This window comes from Plutella xylostella, chromosome 5, assembly GCF_932276165.1.
Source record: "Plutella xylostella chromosome 5, ilPluXylo3.1, whole genome shotgun sequence".
Lineage (NCBI taxonomy): Eukaryota > Metazoa > Arthropoda > Insecta > Lepidoptera > Plutellidae > Plutella > Plutella xylostella.
In genome coordinates, this window is record NC_063985.1 from 11,461,084 (window position 1) to 11,479,284 (window position 18,201).

The window sequence follows — 18,201 nt, forward strand, 5'->3', positions numbered from 1 at the left end:
AATGCCTTCGAGCGCCGCGCCAGTTGCACGAGGCTATAAAGTGTGTTTTTGTCTTAACGGAAAGTCGGATAATGTATCAGCTTGAAGCCCTACTGCAGATACGTGCAGAGTGGTGAGCGTGGGTACGTGATTGTGCATACAGGAATATGGTGTTACTATTTATTCGTTCCTAATGATTAGACCCTGTAACCATAGGTAACAGTAATAGTGAAATCACGTATCTTCTACGTAACACCTACTTTGGGCTATCTATCGATAGTTAGGTACCACCAACCAGTACTTAGGTAAGATTGGCTACCACTAGCTTCGTACGCTCATTTTCTCACCAAGATACTTAAGGAGTTTCTTCCAAAAATAAGTAAAGTTTTAAACTTAATCTCTACTGTTCCATAAGGATCTACTCAATCACAACGTTTGGAGGTTATCCAAATAAATATTATTTTATGATTCTATAGTTGGTCACTTGTTGAATGAATACACCAACAATTATTAAAATGATAAAGATAAGTAGTTTGGATTTTATATGATTATGTAAGACAACTAGACAATCAATGAATCAGGAGCATTATTGAATAATCTATTATTATGTGATTTACTTTAGGGTCTTACAACTGAAATTATGCATCCAACCGTAGAAACTTCGATGCATAATTTATGCGTTTGTTACGATAATTCATGTTCTATTTTACATAACACTCTTAAATCAATAATACAGCACATATGCATGCATGCAAATCTGTCGATATCGAATATCCATACCTTCATAATACAAAAAATGCGAATGTGTGTTTGTTTATCATCATATTCACACATAAACAGCAAAAATAACTTTGGCAACTACTTAAATTGGACCTTTAAGAATAATCTAGGCAACTTATTAACCAGGAATCTCGTTAGGAAACCTGTTAAAAGGAAGTGAAGTTCACGGGCATAAGCTATCTGGTGTAACTGGCACAGTTTAATGATGCATGAGAGAAACGTGGTGCTTCTAGTACCAGCGGTCACTCTAGCAAAGGAAAAACGAAGTTTCTGGGCAATGCGATAACCACTCCTACCATTAAACCTACCGTTTTCATGGCACTTTGGTGGTGATGCTAGATTAACCCTACTGGCTCATTCCAGGCTGTCAGGTGGCCGGGCCCGCTCGGCCGCGACGAAAAACAATTAACAACAGACCCGACCGGCTAAACACCGCTAATTATAACGTCAAAATGTTCATCGATTAACGTTTAACGGTACCGAAATTTGTGGAACGAACTGTCCGTTTAATTTCTCTATTGCATGAAAGTTTACAATGCATTTGTTCAGTGAATGGAATAGCTTTTCCTACGGATTTTCGCGGACACGACTAGTTCAACTCATTCCGAAATACAAAATCTTTTACTCAAACATATTATATATACAATCATAGAACCCATCACTCATATATTTAATCTCAGTCTTTTGAATGGAGTGTTTCCATCTGTGTGGAAAACTGCATCTGTTACACCTGTTCATAAAGGAGGCGATAAAGATAATCACTGTAACTACAGACCTATCTCCTTACTTGCCACTCTCTCCAAACTTCTAGAAAAGGTTGTCAGTAGAAGGCTTGTTAATTTTCTCGAGGATAACAATATACTCTCACCTACTCAGTTCGGGTTTAGGCAAGGGAAATGCACAGAGGATGCTGTACATACAATTCTTAATTCAATTTCTTCCAAAATTGACAAAGGCGACTGCTGCATTGGTGCCTTCCTAGATCTAGCGAAAGCATTTGATACAGTGTCGGTTCCTATTCTCTTACAAAAACTCGAAAACATTGGGGTCAGAGGCATAACTCAAGACTGGTTTAGAAGCTACCTTACAAACAGGCAACAGCTAGTAAAAATAGGAAACAATTGTAGTGATCTCATGCCGATAAAATATGGAGTCCCGCAAGGTAGCATACTGGGTCCAATTCTATTTCTTCTTTACATAAATGATATACACTCTTCTCTTCCATCCACCCTTAATGCCGAAGTAGTTTGCTATGCCGATGATACGGCGATCTTATTTTCTGGAAACTCTTGGAGTTCTGCGGAATCAAATGCTGTTGAAGGCCTTTCCAGCGTAGCAAAGTATCTATCGAGAAATTTACTGACCTTGAATACAACGAAAACTAAGTACATCTGTTTCCACAAGACGACTGCCACACAGCCTAAAATAACAATTCCGTTAAAAATACACACATGCAATCGTCTCTCTGACTCCTGCCTTTGTGATAGCATCCATCGAGTAGACGCAATTAAATACCTCGGCGTAATCTTGGACGAAAAGCTTAACTTTAACAAACATATTGATGCATTATCCACTAGGGCCAGAAAACTCATAAATATTATGAAACTTCTGCGAAATGGTGCAAACAAAGATACAATCCGATTGGTATATGTAGCTTTGTGTGAATCGGTCCTCAGCTATTGCATATCTTGCTGGGGTGGTTCCTGTAAAAGCTATATGATTACCCTAGAAAGAGCTCAGAGATCTATCATAAAAGTAATGTACAAAAAACCTAGAAGATATCCAACCGCTACCTTATATAAAGAATACAACCTTCTGAGTATTAGAAAATTATTCATAATTAGAGTCGTCCTTCTTCAGCACCGTAAGACACTTAACTCCACTAATTACAGCCAGCTACTAAAACAAAGAATATTTAGAATAGACACAGTGCCTGCCAATACCACATTTGCCCAAAGATTTCCACCGTTCCTCCATCCTCATATCTACAACAAACTCGCTAAATCATGTAACATTAAAGAGCTAACTACTAAAGCCACTCAAAAAGTAGTTTTGAAATGGCTTCACCATCTTGATTATTTTGAAACTGAAGATATACTATTAATAAGAAAATAATTTAATAATAAACTAAACATTGCTGCCCAATTGATTGATTTCCTGCACTATATTACTATACTTCTAAGTACATAATTAATTATAAATAAATAATAATTATACTTACAGACACTTATTATTATTATTATTATTGTATTTTATGGTTATATAAGTACCTATGTTTATTACTATTTATTTATTACTATCATTGATATCTATACTTAACTATTTATATATCTACATAGTATATTTTATACATATTCTGTTAGCCGGTCAATAAGTTTTGAATAAATATGTTTTAAATAAATAAGTTTTATAAAATAAGAATGTACCTACTTAAGTTCCTTTGTTTTTGATAACCAAAAATGGTTAAATTTATGTTAATTTTTGTTTTTATTTTGTCTTGCTAGCTACTTATGTTTACCAAAAATGTTCCTAAGATTAGTACCTAATTAGTTTTATTAATTTAAATACCTACCTTAACGCATACCTATTAAGCTCATAACATAATTTAGATTTAAAAGTTCTATAAGTACCACCTACCTAACCACCTAGTGAATCATTTTATTTGTAACCATGTACACTGGCATCCACGACACAGGCTGAGCCTAGTGTGGAAGCCACCGAATTTCGATAATTTATAACCTCTCACCCTTTTATTTAATTTCCTAAAATTATTTGTTTGTACCTACTAACTTTTCTAAATTCTGTGGTGTTTAAATAAATATTTTTGATTTTTTTGATTTTGATTCAAAGTTTGATTTGGTATGACAGTTTGTTGAGGAGAGGAGTGGCTCGAGAGATTAATAACTAATTTATTGGATCTACCTCCTTATATTATTTGAATCTTAACGCCGTTAAGTAATGTTAGCGCAAAATACGTTGGGTTGGGATTCTTTTGCAATTTAGTAAATTAATTTGATAAATAAGTTTATTCAGCTCCAATCATTACAAGTAAGTCCTACACATCCCGCCACAATAATTTCGAACCGGGTCAAATAAGTCAAGCAGGTAACCCGTCCCCGGATAGGTCAGATAGGTCAGTGCGTACCTATCGCTTCCTCCGTGCGTCGGGCACGGGCAGGCGGTGCCGCTGCAGCGCCAGGTTCAGGTCCGCGAAGCTCGTGCTGTGGTACGAGAAGTACTCGGGGTTCTTGTAGTCGCCACATTTGTGTGCGCCCGCGCATGGGCCGAGGCACTGGAATTGTTATGTTAATTTATTGTAAAGAACTAAGGGTGCCTCGCACCAAATATTTAAACGCAATTAAATATATTGTTGTCCTGCTCAGTAAATTTTATTAATAGATTTAATTTCGTTTAAATGTTTGGTGCAAGTCACTATACGTGTTTATGCAAAATATGATGAGCTGGAGTATAGTTTGAAACCGTGGTGAAAGAATAAGTCAGCTAGTTGTTAGGCGCTGACTGTTGCGTCGCGGGGTGCGTTGGGGCTATTAGAAACCTCCCCGACTGATGCATCAACTACCTAAGTACCTATATTTTGTAGTTATAGGATCCTTTCGTGTACCTGTCTAATAAAGTTAATAATGAGGTGAAACCAACTTCGTTCTCAGTACACCGGAACACTCCGCTGGGCACGCCGCTCGGCACATCGAATGGAGGTTCAATGTCGTTTTTTGATGACTCTTGCTGGAATTTGCGCTTCTGTAACAAATATTAAGAAAAAAATGGTAGAGTTTTCACTTTTCAGTCTAAGGTGATAGTCGAATGTGGTGCTGACCAATTCAGTTTTATTTAAGGTTGTAAGTTTACAGTAAGTACCTACACAGGTATGTTTATATAATAATAATAATAATAATAATAATAATAAAATGTTTATTTATTTGCACAAAAATCACATAATGCTTAAGGAAAATTACAATATTATTTTACAAAACAAATTATTTTTGCGCACATGTTACATTTTAAAATCACAAGTTTAGCTAAAATTTTAATGGAAATTACAATGGATGCTTTCTGAGTCAAAACAAAACTCGTGAGCAAAACAGCGAAGAGTTATCTTTCATCATCAAGGGATCAGCATCCCTGCAATTTTATACTGGACCTACTTACATCGTATTCCGAGGCTTTCGTTTTAGATCCAGAGCCGTCACTGGAGCTACCACATCCAGGGTCAGTGCTACAGCCAGGGCCTGAGCTAGACGAGGAGTTGGGTCCAGTGGTGAAGTCAGCGCGAAAATGACGGCATGATGGAAGAGCGATACGGTGGCGAAGCGCCTGCGTGGCACGAATAGTTATGCTGCGGTTCATGGGTATTGCTGTGTATTTTACTTATCGGTTAGGTATGGTATGGTACTAATAAGGTTTTTTATACTTTGGTAGTTAGGTTGGTAGGTGCTTTATTTATAAAGGTTATCCGAAAGTTTGGTATACGTGCCGAACTGCCGACATGCCGTGCATGTTCCGTGTTTTTTTAAATGACGTTAAATTCAATACAGATTAATTTTGTAGTTTAATGTATAGAATAGAGCAGAGTGATATTATAGTGCCACAACTCTGCCACAATCTTATCTGTTCCGGTGGCGACGTCGCTGTCATGGAATCCAGTGATGCCATCGATTAAATTTTGCCTATATCTGGTTTAAACGACAATGCATTTCTGCTATTACCTATTGTTATAATTTTAAACCAGAAATAGGCAAAATTTAATACATTCATAAGTATAGATAAATCAAAATATAGGGTCGATAGTAAATGAAAGTGGATATAATATATCAAACGACATTTGTTGTATGGAAAATTTGTCCACGGCGAACAGAAATAAAATTAGTTCTGATTACATTCGAGCTTCGTTCTCGAGATTAGCATAGACATATGTAGTTTCGCCTAGGACTTCGCTATTCTGCACTATATTTTAGGTAAAATTCCCATACTAAAAAAATAAAACAAAATAAAAATATTTGTGGGTAGGAGTCAAACTTACTCCTACTCTCGGCTGCTGTCCATCGCCATTCGCGTTTTAGTGCTCCGCTGTTCCGCACGTTGCTGTCCAAAACTTTAAATTCCAAGCATAACAATATGCCAAAACGTAATCGTGGTGATAGTGAGTGCAGTGATTATCGAGAATTGAGCAGGAAGTTGCGAAAACTTGAAAGAAAAATAAATTAACGGCGACATCGACGCAGACGCTCCGTGTCGATCACACCCGAGCGCAATTATTCCAATTAATCTTGAAGGTATGTACCTACTTCTTTTCTTGTTTATAGTGAAAATAAAATGTGAGACTGCTTTTTTTTTTTTTTTTTTTTTTAAAGACATTTATTTATAATAAAAACTTAGGCTAATACAATTTTTTTTTTCTGCCAAACTGCGTAACAGTTTGTTGGCAGACGCTCTTAGTTCTAATCTAAAAACTAAGTACTGACACTTATTATATTAAATTTAATTAATAAATAGTTAAACTAATGGTACAGTTGATATATACTATGAAGGAATTTTATGGTATAATTTAGATATTAAGTTTCAGAATTTAAAAAAAATATTTTTTAATTTAAGTTTTAATGTAGTTTTACAAAATTTGTCGGTAGATCGCAATAGGGGGATATTATTACATATTTTAGGGGTTAAGTATCTTCTTGTCCTTTGTCCGTAGTAATTATTTGCCTTTGGCTGTATAAATTTTCTATTATTGGCTGATCTTGTAACATAGCGGTGATTTACCAGGGTCTTATGGTCATCGGAGTAATATGTTTCAATAGCAATCAGATACTTAACCTTACAATGAACTGGGAGTATTCGGCATGAGGCGAACAGTTTGTCATAGTCTCCATCACAACTATCTTTTGTTTTCTTATCAGCTAAATATTTTATTAATCTTATTTGTAGTTGTTTAATTTTATCTAAATATGTTTTAAACGTGAGGCCATAGCAACTCAAACCATAACTAAACATTGTATCTGCAAGGGCGTGATACACGATATACAGGGTGCGTCTATTTAATATTTTGCTAAGATGATAGAACTTGCCTAGAACTGATCGTAGTCTATTACATATTTCGTTAATGTGTGGTTTCCAATTAAAGTTACTATCTATCAATAGGCCTAGGTATTTGAACTGGTTAACAGTTTCTAACTTTTTACATTGACAGTTCTGATAGTCAGCGTGCAAACATTCGTACGTGTGGCCAATGATGTTAACTGATTTACTCGCTTTTGCTTTTTTATTATATGGCGAATATATGTGCATACATTTTGTTTTATTTATATTTAATATTATGCCATTATCGTGGGCCCATTTGGTAATCATATCAAAGTCTGTTTGCATATTGTTTTGTATTGTATCCAAATCCCTTCCGGAGAGCAACAAACACATATCGTCAGCGTACATAAAAACATTACATTTTTTAACTACGTTAGGTACGCTATTTACATGCATTATGTAGCCGACGGGACCGTACACTGAGCCAGTGGGCACGCCCAGATCGACGCGCACCTCGGACCCCACCGCCCCGCCCACCGCTGTCCGAAGTGTTCTGTCTGTGAGGTAATTACGGAACCACTGGTTTGTGGGACCACTGATTCCGCACTCCTCCATTGCTTGTAACAATTGGCAGTGGTCAAGGGTGTCAAACGCCTTTTTAAAATCTATAAAAACAGCGAGCACCTGCTGACCACTGTTCAGACTTGTGTTGACACTGTCGGTGAACCGGGCCAGTGCGGTGGCCGTGCTGCGCCCGCGCCTGAAGCCGTGCTGCGAGTCCGATATTATGCCATGCTGCTCAAGAAATGAGCTTACCTGACCTACGACAACCTTCTCCATGATCTTATTGACCACTGATAATATAGCTATTGGTCTATAATTGGTATAATCCATGTGACTCCCCTGCTTATAGATGGGTCTTATCAGTGCCCTCTTGAGTTCATTAGGATAAATGCTATTAGATATACATAAATTGATAAACTTAGCTAAGATTTTACTTATATCGAATTTCACATATTTTAAATCCTGTACCCTTATTTTATCAGAGCCAGGAGCTTTTTCACACTGTAAATTATCTATTATTCTAGCTACCTGTCTGGCACAAACTTTTTTATAGCGGAACGACACATCACTGCTTTTTACATAACAATCTCTGTCTAAAAATTTTTTATTACAGTTGTGCTTAATATTATTTATCTCTTGGGTAAACGTATTAGAAAACTTATCGCTTATATTATGTAAACTATCAGATTTTCCTAGGTATTTCATTATAACATTGTCTAAATTAGTTTTATTTCGCCCGAGCCACTTATTTATATTCGCCCATATTTTTCTAAAGTCCCCTTCGCACTTCACTATCTCATTTTGCCTAAACTTGTTTCTTGCGGCATTAATTAATTTATTTACTTTATTTCTAAACTTTGTATATGTTAACCTATTATTCATATTATTAGGAGCAGATTTCCAAGTTCTAAATAACTGCTTTGAATGCATCTATCAGGGACATACTCATAAAATACCAAATACTTGGTTACAAAATACTGACAATCGATCTGTCCACCATGGGACTGTTCCACGTCAAAAATATTGTATTTCAAAACTGAAATAACAAAACACAGCTAATCGGAAATACCATCCTGGGTTATTCCACTGCAGTGTTATCTACCTACCGATACCTCCGACTTACGGACGTGTATCTTTGGTTACATAGGGCGAGTGCGTGGGATCATCCGGGGAACACTCAAACAGTTATTATGGTGAACATGATGACGTTGATTCGAATCGAATCAACGTCATCGTTTGTACATTGCCATCAGCGGTGTCAGGGTACCTAACAACAACCCAAGCCATGCCCCCGCACCCACTCATACTGCAGCCCCCTCAGCACGCTATCCAGCCCTAACGGCCCCCGCAGCCCTCGCGGCCCCCACGTCCCCCGTTGCAACTGTGGCCCCTGCAGCCCCCATGGCCCCCGGCGCCCCCGAGGCCCCCGCTGCTCCCGATGCCCACGCAGCCCCCGCAGCTTCCACTGGCCCCGCAGCCCCCGCTGCCTCCGCGGCTCACGGAACTCCAACCGCTGCCACCACACGCACCGATCCAGTCCCATCTACTTCCGCCGCTCCCCCAGGCTCAGATCTACAGGTCGCGCATTATATATCGATGGATCCAGCCCTGCTAGACATCCTTGGAGATGATCCCTCTATAATCAATGAGTTCGGCCCTAGATGCCTAGTTCCAGCCAACTGCAAACTAATTAGTGCTCCAGCTTTAAATCCAGAAGTTTCTTCTAATTTATTAGACAACCACGTGATAAAGCGTGATAAGGGCATAGAGTATAAACAAAAATTAACATCTGCGGCAATATCATCCTTAAGTGCGACTATTTCTATGACTTCATCATCAGAAGATAAGAATCCAGAGCTTCTAAAGATCCGTATGGACCCCGCCCGCATCCTATGCGACTGTCAACACTCCGACTCTATTACTAGGAGATCATTCATTCTTTCAACACTTAATAAAGATATGAAGGACCAGTTGGATAAAACGAAGATAGATGAGTTCATCTTTGGGCAAAACCTGTCTGAAACCATAAAAACCGTAAAGGTGATACAGAGATCGGGAGCTAAGAACACAACCGGCTATTATAACACCACAGCCATATAAGAAAAAAGTCAGTAATGTAGCCAGTCGACAACAGCCTCCTTTAAACTGGAGGGGTCCTCCCCCAGCAGGTCACAAACTAGCGCAGCCGCAGGGGACCCCGAGGATGACGCGGCCGCCTCCACACCGGACTCAGCAGCCCAGCTCATCGAGGATGTCGTCGCGTCAAGTGAATCATCACTACCGACGCTAGACAAGGTACAATATGCTGGTCGACTTTCCATGTTTTTCCACCAATGGTCTATGATCACAGATGATGAACAAGTTTTATCTTATATAGCGGGATATAAAATCCCATTTGTAGAGCCTGTATTCCAACTATTTCCACCTGTAGAGAAATCCTATTCGAATTATGAAATGTCGATTTCTCAGTAGTTATTAACAGCCTTCTCACTATGGGCGCAATATCAGAATGCTCTCCTTGTGAGGGTCAGTTCAAATCCGATATATTTCTTTTGCCAAAGCCAAATGGTAAGAAAAGATTTATATTTAATCTAAAGAAACTCAATAAATTAATTCACACACATCACTTTAAATTAGAATATTTGCGCACAGCCGTTAAGCTGCTCTCCAAAAACTGTTTTATGTGTACTATCGACTACAAACATGCATATTTTTTGATAAAAATACATACATAATAGTTCAAAAAAGTTTTTAAGGTTTCGAATCGACTCAAAATTATACGAATTTAATGTCTTACAATTTGGTCTTAATACTGCTTTCTGATTTCTAATAATTATAAATGTTGCCTAGATAATATTCACGATACAAGAAGATTAACGATTAACTAACGGCTCTAGGTTTCCTGATAAATACAGACAAATTTGATTTTATTCCGAAAACACTTTGCCGTTTCTTAGGTATAAACTTAAACTTTATCAAAATGGAAATTTCGTTACCCCCAGAAAAGAGACAAAAAAATCAGACTTACGAACAGATTATAAAAAGTTTAAACTGTAAAAGATGTAAAATTTGAGAATTTGCTAGATTTTTAGGTTTATTAACATCCGCTTGTAAAGCTATTGAATACGGCTGGCTATATACAAAAAGTTTTGAACGGTGTAGGTAAGTATCTAAATTTAAAAGGTGACGAAAATAACGTTAAATATATGGCCATTCCTGAGGATTTATTACCGGACCTCCGTTGGTGGGATAAGGCTATTAATACTTTAGTCAATAAAATAAGAGACGATCGATATCTCTTAGAGATCTACACATATGCCTCAACTACGGGATGGGGCGCGGCGTGTGGATAAGAACGGGCAAGCGGGATTTGGTCTGTTGAGGAGAAAAACGACATATATATAAATTATTTAGAAATCCTAGCAGCGTTTGTTGGATTAAAATTTACTATTATTAAAACTTTACTATTATAAAAATTATTTAAACTGTCAGATTGTGTTGCGAATAGATAATACAACGGCTGTATCCTATGTTAAGAGAATGGGAAGAATTCTGTTTCCACATCTCACGGAAGTTGCAAAAAGCATGTGGCAATGGTGTGAAGTCCGTTTTTATTTTTTTTATTCATGCAGCATATTATAATATATTAGTTCATCCGACAATCACATAGCGGATGTAGAATCAAGGAGAGTTCATCCAGATATCGAGTGGGAAATGTGAAATATTGCATTTAATAGCATTATAGAACACTTTGGGTCCCCAGATATAGATTTATTCGCATGTAGGCTAAATGCAAAATGTGTAAATTATGTGTCATGGTTTAGAGATCCTAACGCTTATGCCACAAATGCTTTTACCATTACGTGGACAAACTATTATTTTATGGTGGACAAACTATTATTTCCCACCAATAGCAATAATACTTAGATGCTTAAGAAAAATAATAAACGACAGGGCAACTGGCATAGTAGTCGTACCTAAATAGCCAACTCAACCTTGGTACTGACTATTTACCAGGGTTCTACCTTTTTTGGTATAAGATTTTTTTGCCTAATCTCGTATTGCATAGTAACGTTTGGTCAAAGTCTCGTTACGCCGAAAATCGTATGGCATAAATCTCGTTTAGTAAAAAGTTATTTCGCATAACATTGTTTAGCCTAATAATGGTATGGCCAAATCTTCAATAGCCTAATAATACTATGGCATAGGTTTATACAAAGTAATAATATTCGTTTGGCTTTAACTTTGACGGAGCGTCTCCCTACATAGCGCAAACTGGTGCCTTGTATTATTTACGTTGTTTGGAAAACGCTCCGCTGCGCTCCGCTTTGGTTTTGATGAACATGTGCACCTAACACGCTCCTCCTCGCTTTGCTCGTCGTCGCACCTATTTTTAGTTTTCGATCTCATGGAGTTTGTAATAATTATATTGGTGGTTAACTTTCGATTTTTTGATCATACAATATCGTGATTTTCGGGATGTAGATGTATTTTCGGAACGGACAACTGTGACAACAAAGCTGTCAAAGCAAAAGTTATTCCTATTAACAAGACCTATCCAACGACGTTAGTCTTACTGCTATTGGAGGGTGGTCCATCCTCCAATAGCAGTAAGATGAACTGACGAGTATCGGAACTTATAAGTCAAATATCTCTGAACGGACAACTGTGACAACAAAGCTGTCAAAGCAAAAGTTATTCCTATTGACAAGACCTATCCAACGATGTTAGTCTTATTGCTATTGGAGGGTGGTCCCAGCTCCCATATATTTTTGCCCATCCTCTTTTGAGCAAACGAAACTTAGGTGTTTAAAGATTGTGCCTAAAGAGTTTTAGACGAAACGAGCCTTATGCCACATAAGTCTTGACAAAGTGATGGTTCGGCCAAAAAAGTTTAGACCATACAAGTTATGCGAAATGAGTTTTGGTCAATAAAGATTATGCCAGATGAGCGGAACCCATTTACCAGTCTTCTCACCAGTAAGCCAATTATTTTTAGACCTAGTCATAATTTGATTTATTTCTAATTCCAGCAACCTGAATGTACACCAACAGATTAAACTGATTGCTGGCAGATTATCAGGACATAGTTTATACGAAGAGGCATCCTTTCCTCATCAATACCTATCATGTTAGCGTCACTTTCAGACAATACGTTTAAGCTATATTATGATACATGTTTAAAGAAGTGGTTCAGATTTTGTTATAATAATTCCAAAGATCCCTATGATGATTCTATTCCGAATATTATGGTATTTCTGACAACATTATTTGATAACGGTGCTCAATACGCTACGTTGAATTGCTGTAGGTCAGCTCTTTCATTAGTATTAGGTCACCAGGTTGGCAGTGATGATCGGATACAAAGATTCCTAAAGGGTGTTTTTAAATTAAGACCACCTCGTCCCAGGTATGATGTAACCTGGGATACCACCCAGGTTTTAAATTTTTTGTCCAGTTAATATCCTGATGAAACCCTGGATCTAGAATGTCTATCTAAAACATTAATTACTCTTCTGGTACTTGTAACTGCTCACAGAGAACAAATATTCTCAAAATTTAAAATAAGTAACATAATTATTAAAAATACGGAAATTATCATAAGAATCATCTCAAGCCGGATGATCACAACCAACCCTTTATCTTCCATTTTCTTCCGAAAAACCGTCAATATGTCCTGCAAATATCTTAGGTACATATGTATATTCATAAAACCTAAACATAGAGAACTGATCAACAAAGCCTATTCATTTCTTTTAAAAAAACCACATGAAGCGTTTATATCACAAACCCTTAGCCGTTGAATTAAACTAACGCTAGCAAGTAGTGGCATAGACGTTTCAATCTTCTCAGGACACAGCACGCGACACGCGTCCACGTCCAAGGCTCTAACTGCAGGTGTCAGTCTGGACCTCATCCGAAAAACCGCCAAATTCTATAATAGAATTATTTCGGATAATGTTGATCGAAACGCCTTTGGTAGAAGCATAATTATTAGTTGATTTTACTTAATTATTATTTCAATAAGATATGAATTATTTTACTTACTTAACTTACCATTCTTTTATTTTGGTATTATTAAGATCAAAGTTATAAAAATGTGTAATGACCACCGAATCAGGCTATGAATGTTCAGAATAGTATAATTTCTAAAATAAAGTACATTTTTAAATAGTACAAAAATATTTCACTTTTATTTACTCTCAAGATCTACATAATTATGTCTATGCTAATCTCGAGAACGAAGCTCGAATGTAATTAATGATTAAACGAACTTACCTTAAGTGAAGTTCAATCATAATTACACGAAGAGCTTCGTTCGAAGAGATTAGCATCCCACCCCTCCCTAATAAGCAATATTGCGTTTAAAACCCATTATCATAAACCGTGAAATATTTTACAGCTTTACTATCTCCAAACTAAATGACGATGGACAGCAGCCGAGAGTAGGAGTAAGTTTGACTCCTACCCACAAATATTTTTATTTTGTTTTATTTTTTTAGTATGGGAATTTTACCTAAAATATAGTGCAGAATAGCGAAGTCCTAGGCGAAACTACATAATGTCTATGCTAATCTGTTCGAACGAAGCTCTTCGTGTAATTATGATTGAACTTCACTTAAGGTAAGTTCGTTTAATCATTAATTATGTTCTGCTTCTGATATAGGAGATTAAATCTAGATTACAATGGTATAGGTAATATATGTGGGTCGTGAGAATAACGAGATAGATAGACTTAAAAAAACTATTAATTAAGTATTATTTTTGAACACTTTATTTTACATTTTCTAAAGTAACAAGAAACAAAAGCATACAATTAAAAGAAATTCAGACAGTGTGCAAAGGCTAATTCATCATCATCATCATCATCATCTCGACCCATCACGTCCCCACTGCTGGGGCACGGGTCTCCTTCCAAAGGCTAATTGCTAAAAAGCAATTTCTTTCAGCCAACTCTTGATAAGTTGGGAAAACAATGACATGTCATAAATCATCATTATTTCGTCTAAAATCGCTGCAGGTGCGCGAAATTCTTCTTGGTAAGTATATTGCCTAAGATTTAAAGTATCATGTCACGTCCTCACACCTGTAACCAAAGAAAAATAAAGATTATATACTTTTCATCACGAGTACCACGACCCATCCCGTCCCCACTGCTGGGGCACGGGCCTCTCGGGAAAATATTTCATAAAATTACATGGAGTATAATTGGGTAAAATTATTCGTCATATTTGGCAACACTAACCTGTAGCCGCTGCAACTCGTTCTTCCAATTTTTCAAACGGAATTAAAGGCGCCTGAATACGTTATTCTTCCTGCATAAAGCCAATATATATAGTACTACTTTTCTTGCATCACATTACAGCGTTTTTGGCAGTATTTCACCCAGAAAATCACAAAACAAATTAAATAACGTAGCGTCAGCTTATTCGCAGAAATTTACAACTCAAATAACGCACAGAGTATGAAATGACGTTTGACAATGACGTCTCGTTGTTGCACATTTTGACCACCGGAACAGATAGGATTGTGGCACTATACCAGATATTGCATCCACCTATGGTATCCTCCACGTGTCCTCCATCCATACATACTAGCCATACTGTATAAGTCTATGCCTGCACCAACCAAGTTCCTAGCTTCGTAGCATTTATTTATTGAGTTTCACGGACATACTGAATGTGATTCCTGACTTTAGTTATTATGTAAAAAGCAAAGGATATCATACCAGAATACCAGAATACTAATGGTAACGGGGTAATGCCAAGCGTTGATTACCACGACCTGTGACCTGTAGTGTGAGCCCAGAATAATAACAGCCCCGCTTTTTTTTTACTGACAGTGCACGGGGCGTGTTTTGAAACTATACAAGGCCAGAACGCACCCATAGTGTACTAGCACTGTATATTTTCAAGTGAAAACAATAAATATTTTGCTTGAAAATATACACGATTTGTGCGTACTAATCGCGTATACTTTCAAGTTGGGATTTACTGAATCGTACTTGAAAATATACATTGATATTACGCATATTGCTTGATTGGCGTACTTGTCGCATATAATTTATACCAACATGCTGATTCTAATTTACTTAACTAAGGTGAAGTGCGGTAATTGCAACTAAAAATATTGAAGTCGTAACTTCATTGATGTTGATTCTGAAGGCAGAAATTCTAATTTTAACGCTGTCAAACTAAAAAATTTGCTAGCATAAAATGACATTTACGGAAACAATCATAGAGTCGAATTTTAAACAAAGAAATTAAGGTTTTGACATCGCTAAATTTAAAATTTGTGCCTTCAGAATCGATATCATTATCTGATAATTCTTTATATATAAGGAAATAGTATTACTGTAAAATCATGCCAAAGTCAAAATTTTATGTAGATTTTATTCTACTATCATGACAAAGAAAAACTCTGAAGAATAAAGAGCTATTGCCAAAAGTTCCGGCAAAGGCAGAAATAGTTGCAATTACCCCTCCTGGCGGGTAATTGCAACTAATCGTTTTATCTCCATATTTTTCTATGTGTGGTGTACCTATATTGTGTATTTTTAAACACAAAGACTAAGGGCAAGATAAATAGTCGTTGCTTAGCACTTGCTCAAACTAATGCTTAGCCAAGTACGACTTCACCTGAACTAAGTCGAGTTGCAATGAGTCTCTAAAATAGACACTTCATAGAGTTTGCTCGGCTAAGTCACTGGCTTAGAACCTGTTATGTCAAATCTGCGTCAAATGTATATTTATTTATCTGTGGTCATAGTTTCATTCCGTAGTTTTTTAGCAAATTTGGTATAAATGTGGTCTGTGGATAACCTGAGAGCATAGAATAATAATTTCCTGAGAGTGTGGCAGATGTGACAACTTGGGTATGCTAAGCAAGGGCCAAGTCTTGACAAATGTGAACTCGAACTCGGCTAAGTCAGAGTGCGAACTTACTGGCATAGTGCTCAAGTAGTGTCTATTTTAGTGAATTCGTGTTCTTAGCATGTGCTTAAGCTAAGACTCCGTCTTAGTTTCGTCTATTTATCTTGGCCTAAGAGAATATTCATAGGATTGTGACACTTATCTCCTTGTAACGACCAATTTCGCATGAAACTACTGTTTAGCCGGGGGTCTGGTAATTGCAACTAATTTCTCAAAAATAGTGATGGGAACTTTATCGTAATTTTATCGACAGTCATGTAGTGTCTGCCATCGACAAGCCAAGAAGACCATGGTAGCAGAATAAAACTCGGGGATAAAAATTAATAGCTATATTTTTATTAATCAACATTAAATATTTTACTAATGTTTAAACAAACAGCCTTTTTACAATTTTTTTGGAAAGTTTTCGGAATTTACCGCAGGCAGGATGCCGGATGGAATTTTGCAGGTTTTCTAAAAAAATGTATGCTTAACAGATACTTATGTTTAAAATTTGGTATTCAGCCTTTTATTCTTATTTGTGTGTTATATTATTAGTGATTGTATCGATATATTCATGTTCACTGCCCCATCACTGGCTTTTTCCAATTTCATACAAAAATTGGCAGCTAATTGTAACCACCCTAAAAACTGCAAAATAGTTGCATTTACCAGACTTTGCATTTTTTTGTCTGGTAAATGTAACTACACAGAAAACTCGGAAAACAATCGTGTTGGAATAAAACAAATACATACAAAATGACTTACCGTTATTAGTTTTTACTTTTTTTTGGAAAAACCTTGCGAGGAACCACTAAAAACTATTTTATAAAATAAAAATGCACACCATGTCCATCCGACTCCAGCAGACTCAAAATGGCCGATGACAAAAAGCTTTATAACTCCCACAATTCTTGAGCTATCAGCGCCATCCACATTTTTGGGTAGAACTTTTATGATGTAAAATTGATTTTAGTCTGTCGTTTTACAATGAAGTAACTGTAGAGGGAGTTATTGAAGTTAGTTGCAATTACCGGATACTTGCAATTACCGCACTTAACCTTATTTCGGTAAATGTAAATGACTACATTTGACTTGTTCTGCCTGTCATACCTATAAAATGATAATAAATGAAGATGAACAAGCTCTAATTTAATTGATAAATTGATATTTATAGCACTTATACTTGCAAGTAAGCATACCTACTAATATCTTATTATTTAAATGAATTAAGAGTAATACCTACTACACTCCTGAACGGATAAGACTAGCTTAATGACGCCGTCGGCAATATTAAAGTGCATTTAACAGCGCATCAAAATATTATTATAACGAACTAAAACAGTAAATTTTGATCAAATTTTAAATTTAATGGTTTAAAAAAATTAGGGTCATTTGGTGTTGACTTTTTGCTACTTGGACTTATTCATTTTTACTATTAACAACAGTTCTACAGTTTAAGGCTGTCACTAAAGCTAGAAGAAAATCAGAATCTGTCAAATCTAGTGAGGGGGGTTGAGGTATGCGGGGCGTTCTCCGGACAATGACATGAAATTTTAACATAGTACTCGAAAACTTTAAAGTGAAGACATGCCACTTTGTTAAACATATACTAAGTAAGTAATATTGTTTTGTAAGTGATACGAAAATATTTATTTTTATTTGAAAGTATTTTAAATATTTAATCATTAATTATAAAAAGTCGTGCCCGTGCCGATATTTATACAGGTTGTTGCAAAAAGGGTATACTAAACTAAGCCGAAACCTACGTGTGCAGCATGTTATTGATGTTATGTCTAAAACCCTGGAAATGAAATCAGAATGTAAAAATTCGCGTTTTTTTTTTTCGCGAATTAAGTAGGTATAGCCTCACTTGGGGGCAGATTTTTATATAAGAGGGACTACAGGGTGTTGTATTAAAAAAAGTATAGTT

At 36.6% G+C, this 18,201-nt stretch overlaps 1 protein-coding gene across 1 annotated transcript; it reads right to left on the reverse strand.

The window, feature by feature from the left end:
- Positions 1 to 3,852: 3,852 nt before the first annotated feature.
- On the reverse strand, positions 3,853 to 5,241 carry LOC119692417. The gene is made up of 3 exons (XM_048633498.1): positions 4,927 to 5,241; positions 4,417 to 4,518; positions 3,853 to 4,051 (listed from the first exon to the last, which is right to left on the reverse strand). Exons 1-3 carry the CDS (start codon positions 5,122 to 5,124, stop codon positions 3,905 to 3,907), a joined length of 447 nt encoding a protein of 148 aa, XP_048489455.1. The 5' UTR covers positions 5,125 to 5,241; the 3' UTR covers positions 3,853 to 3,904.
- Positions 5,242 to 18,201: the final 12,960 nt, after the last annotated feature.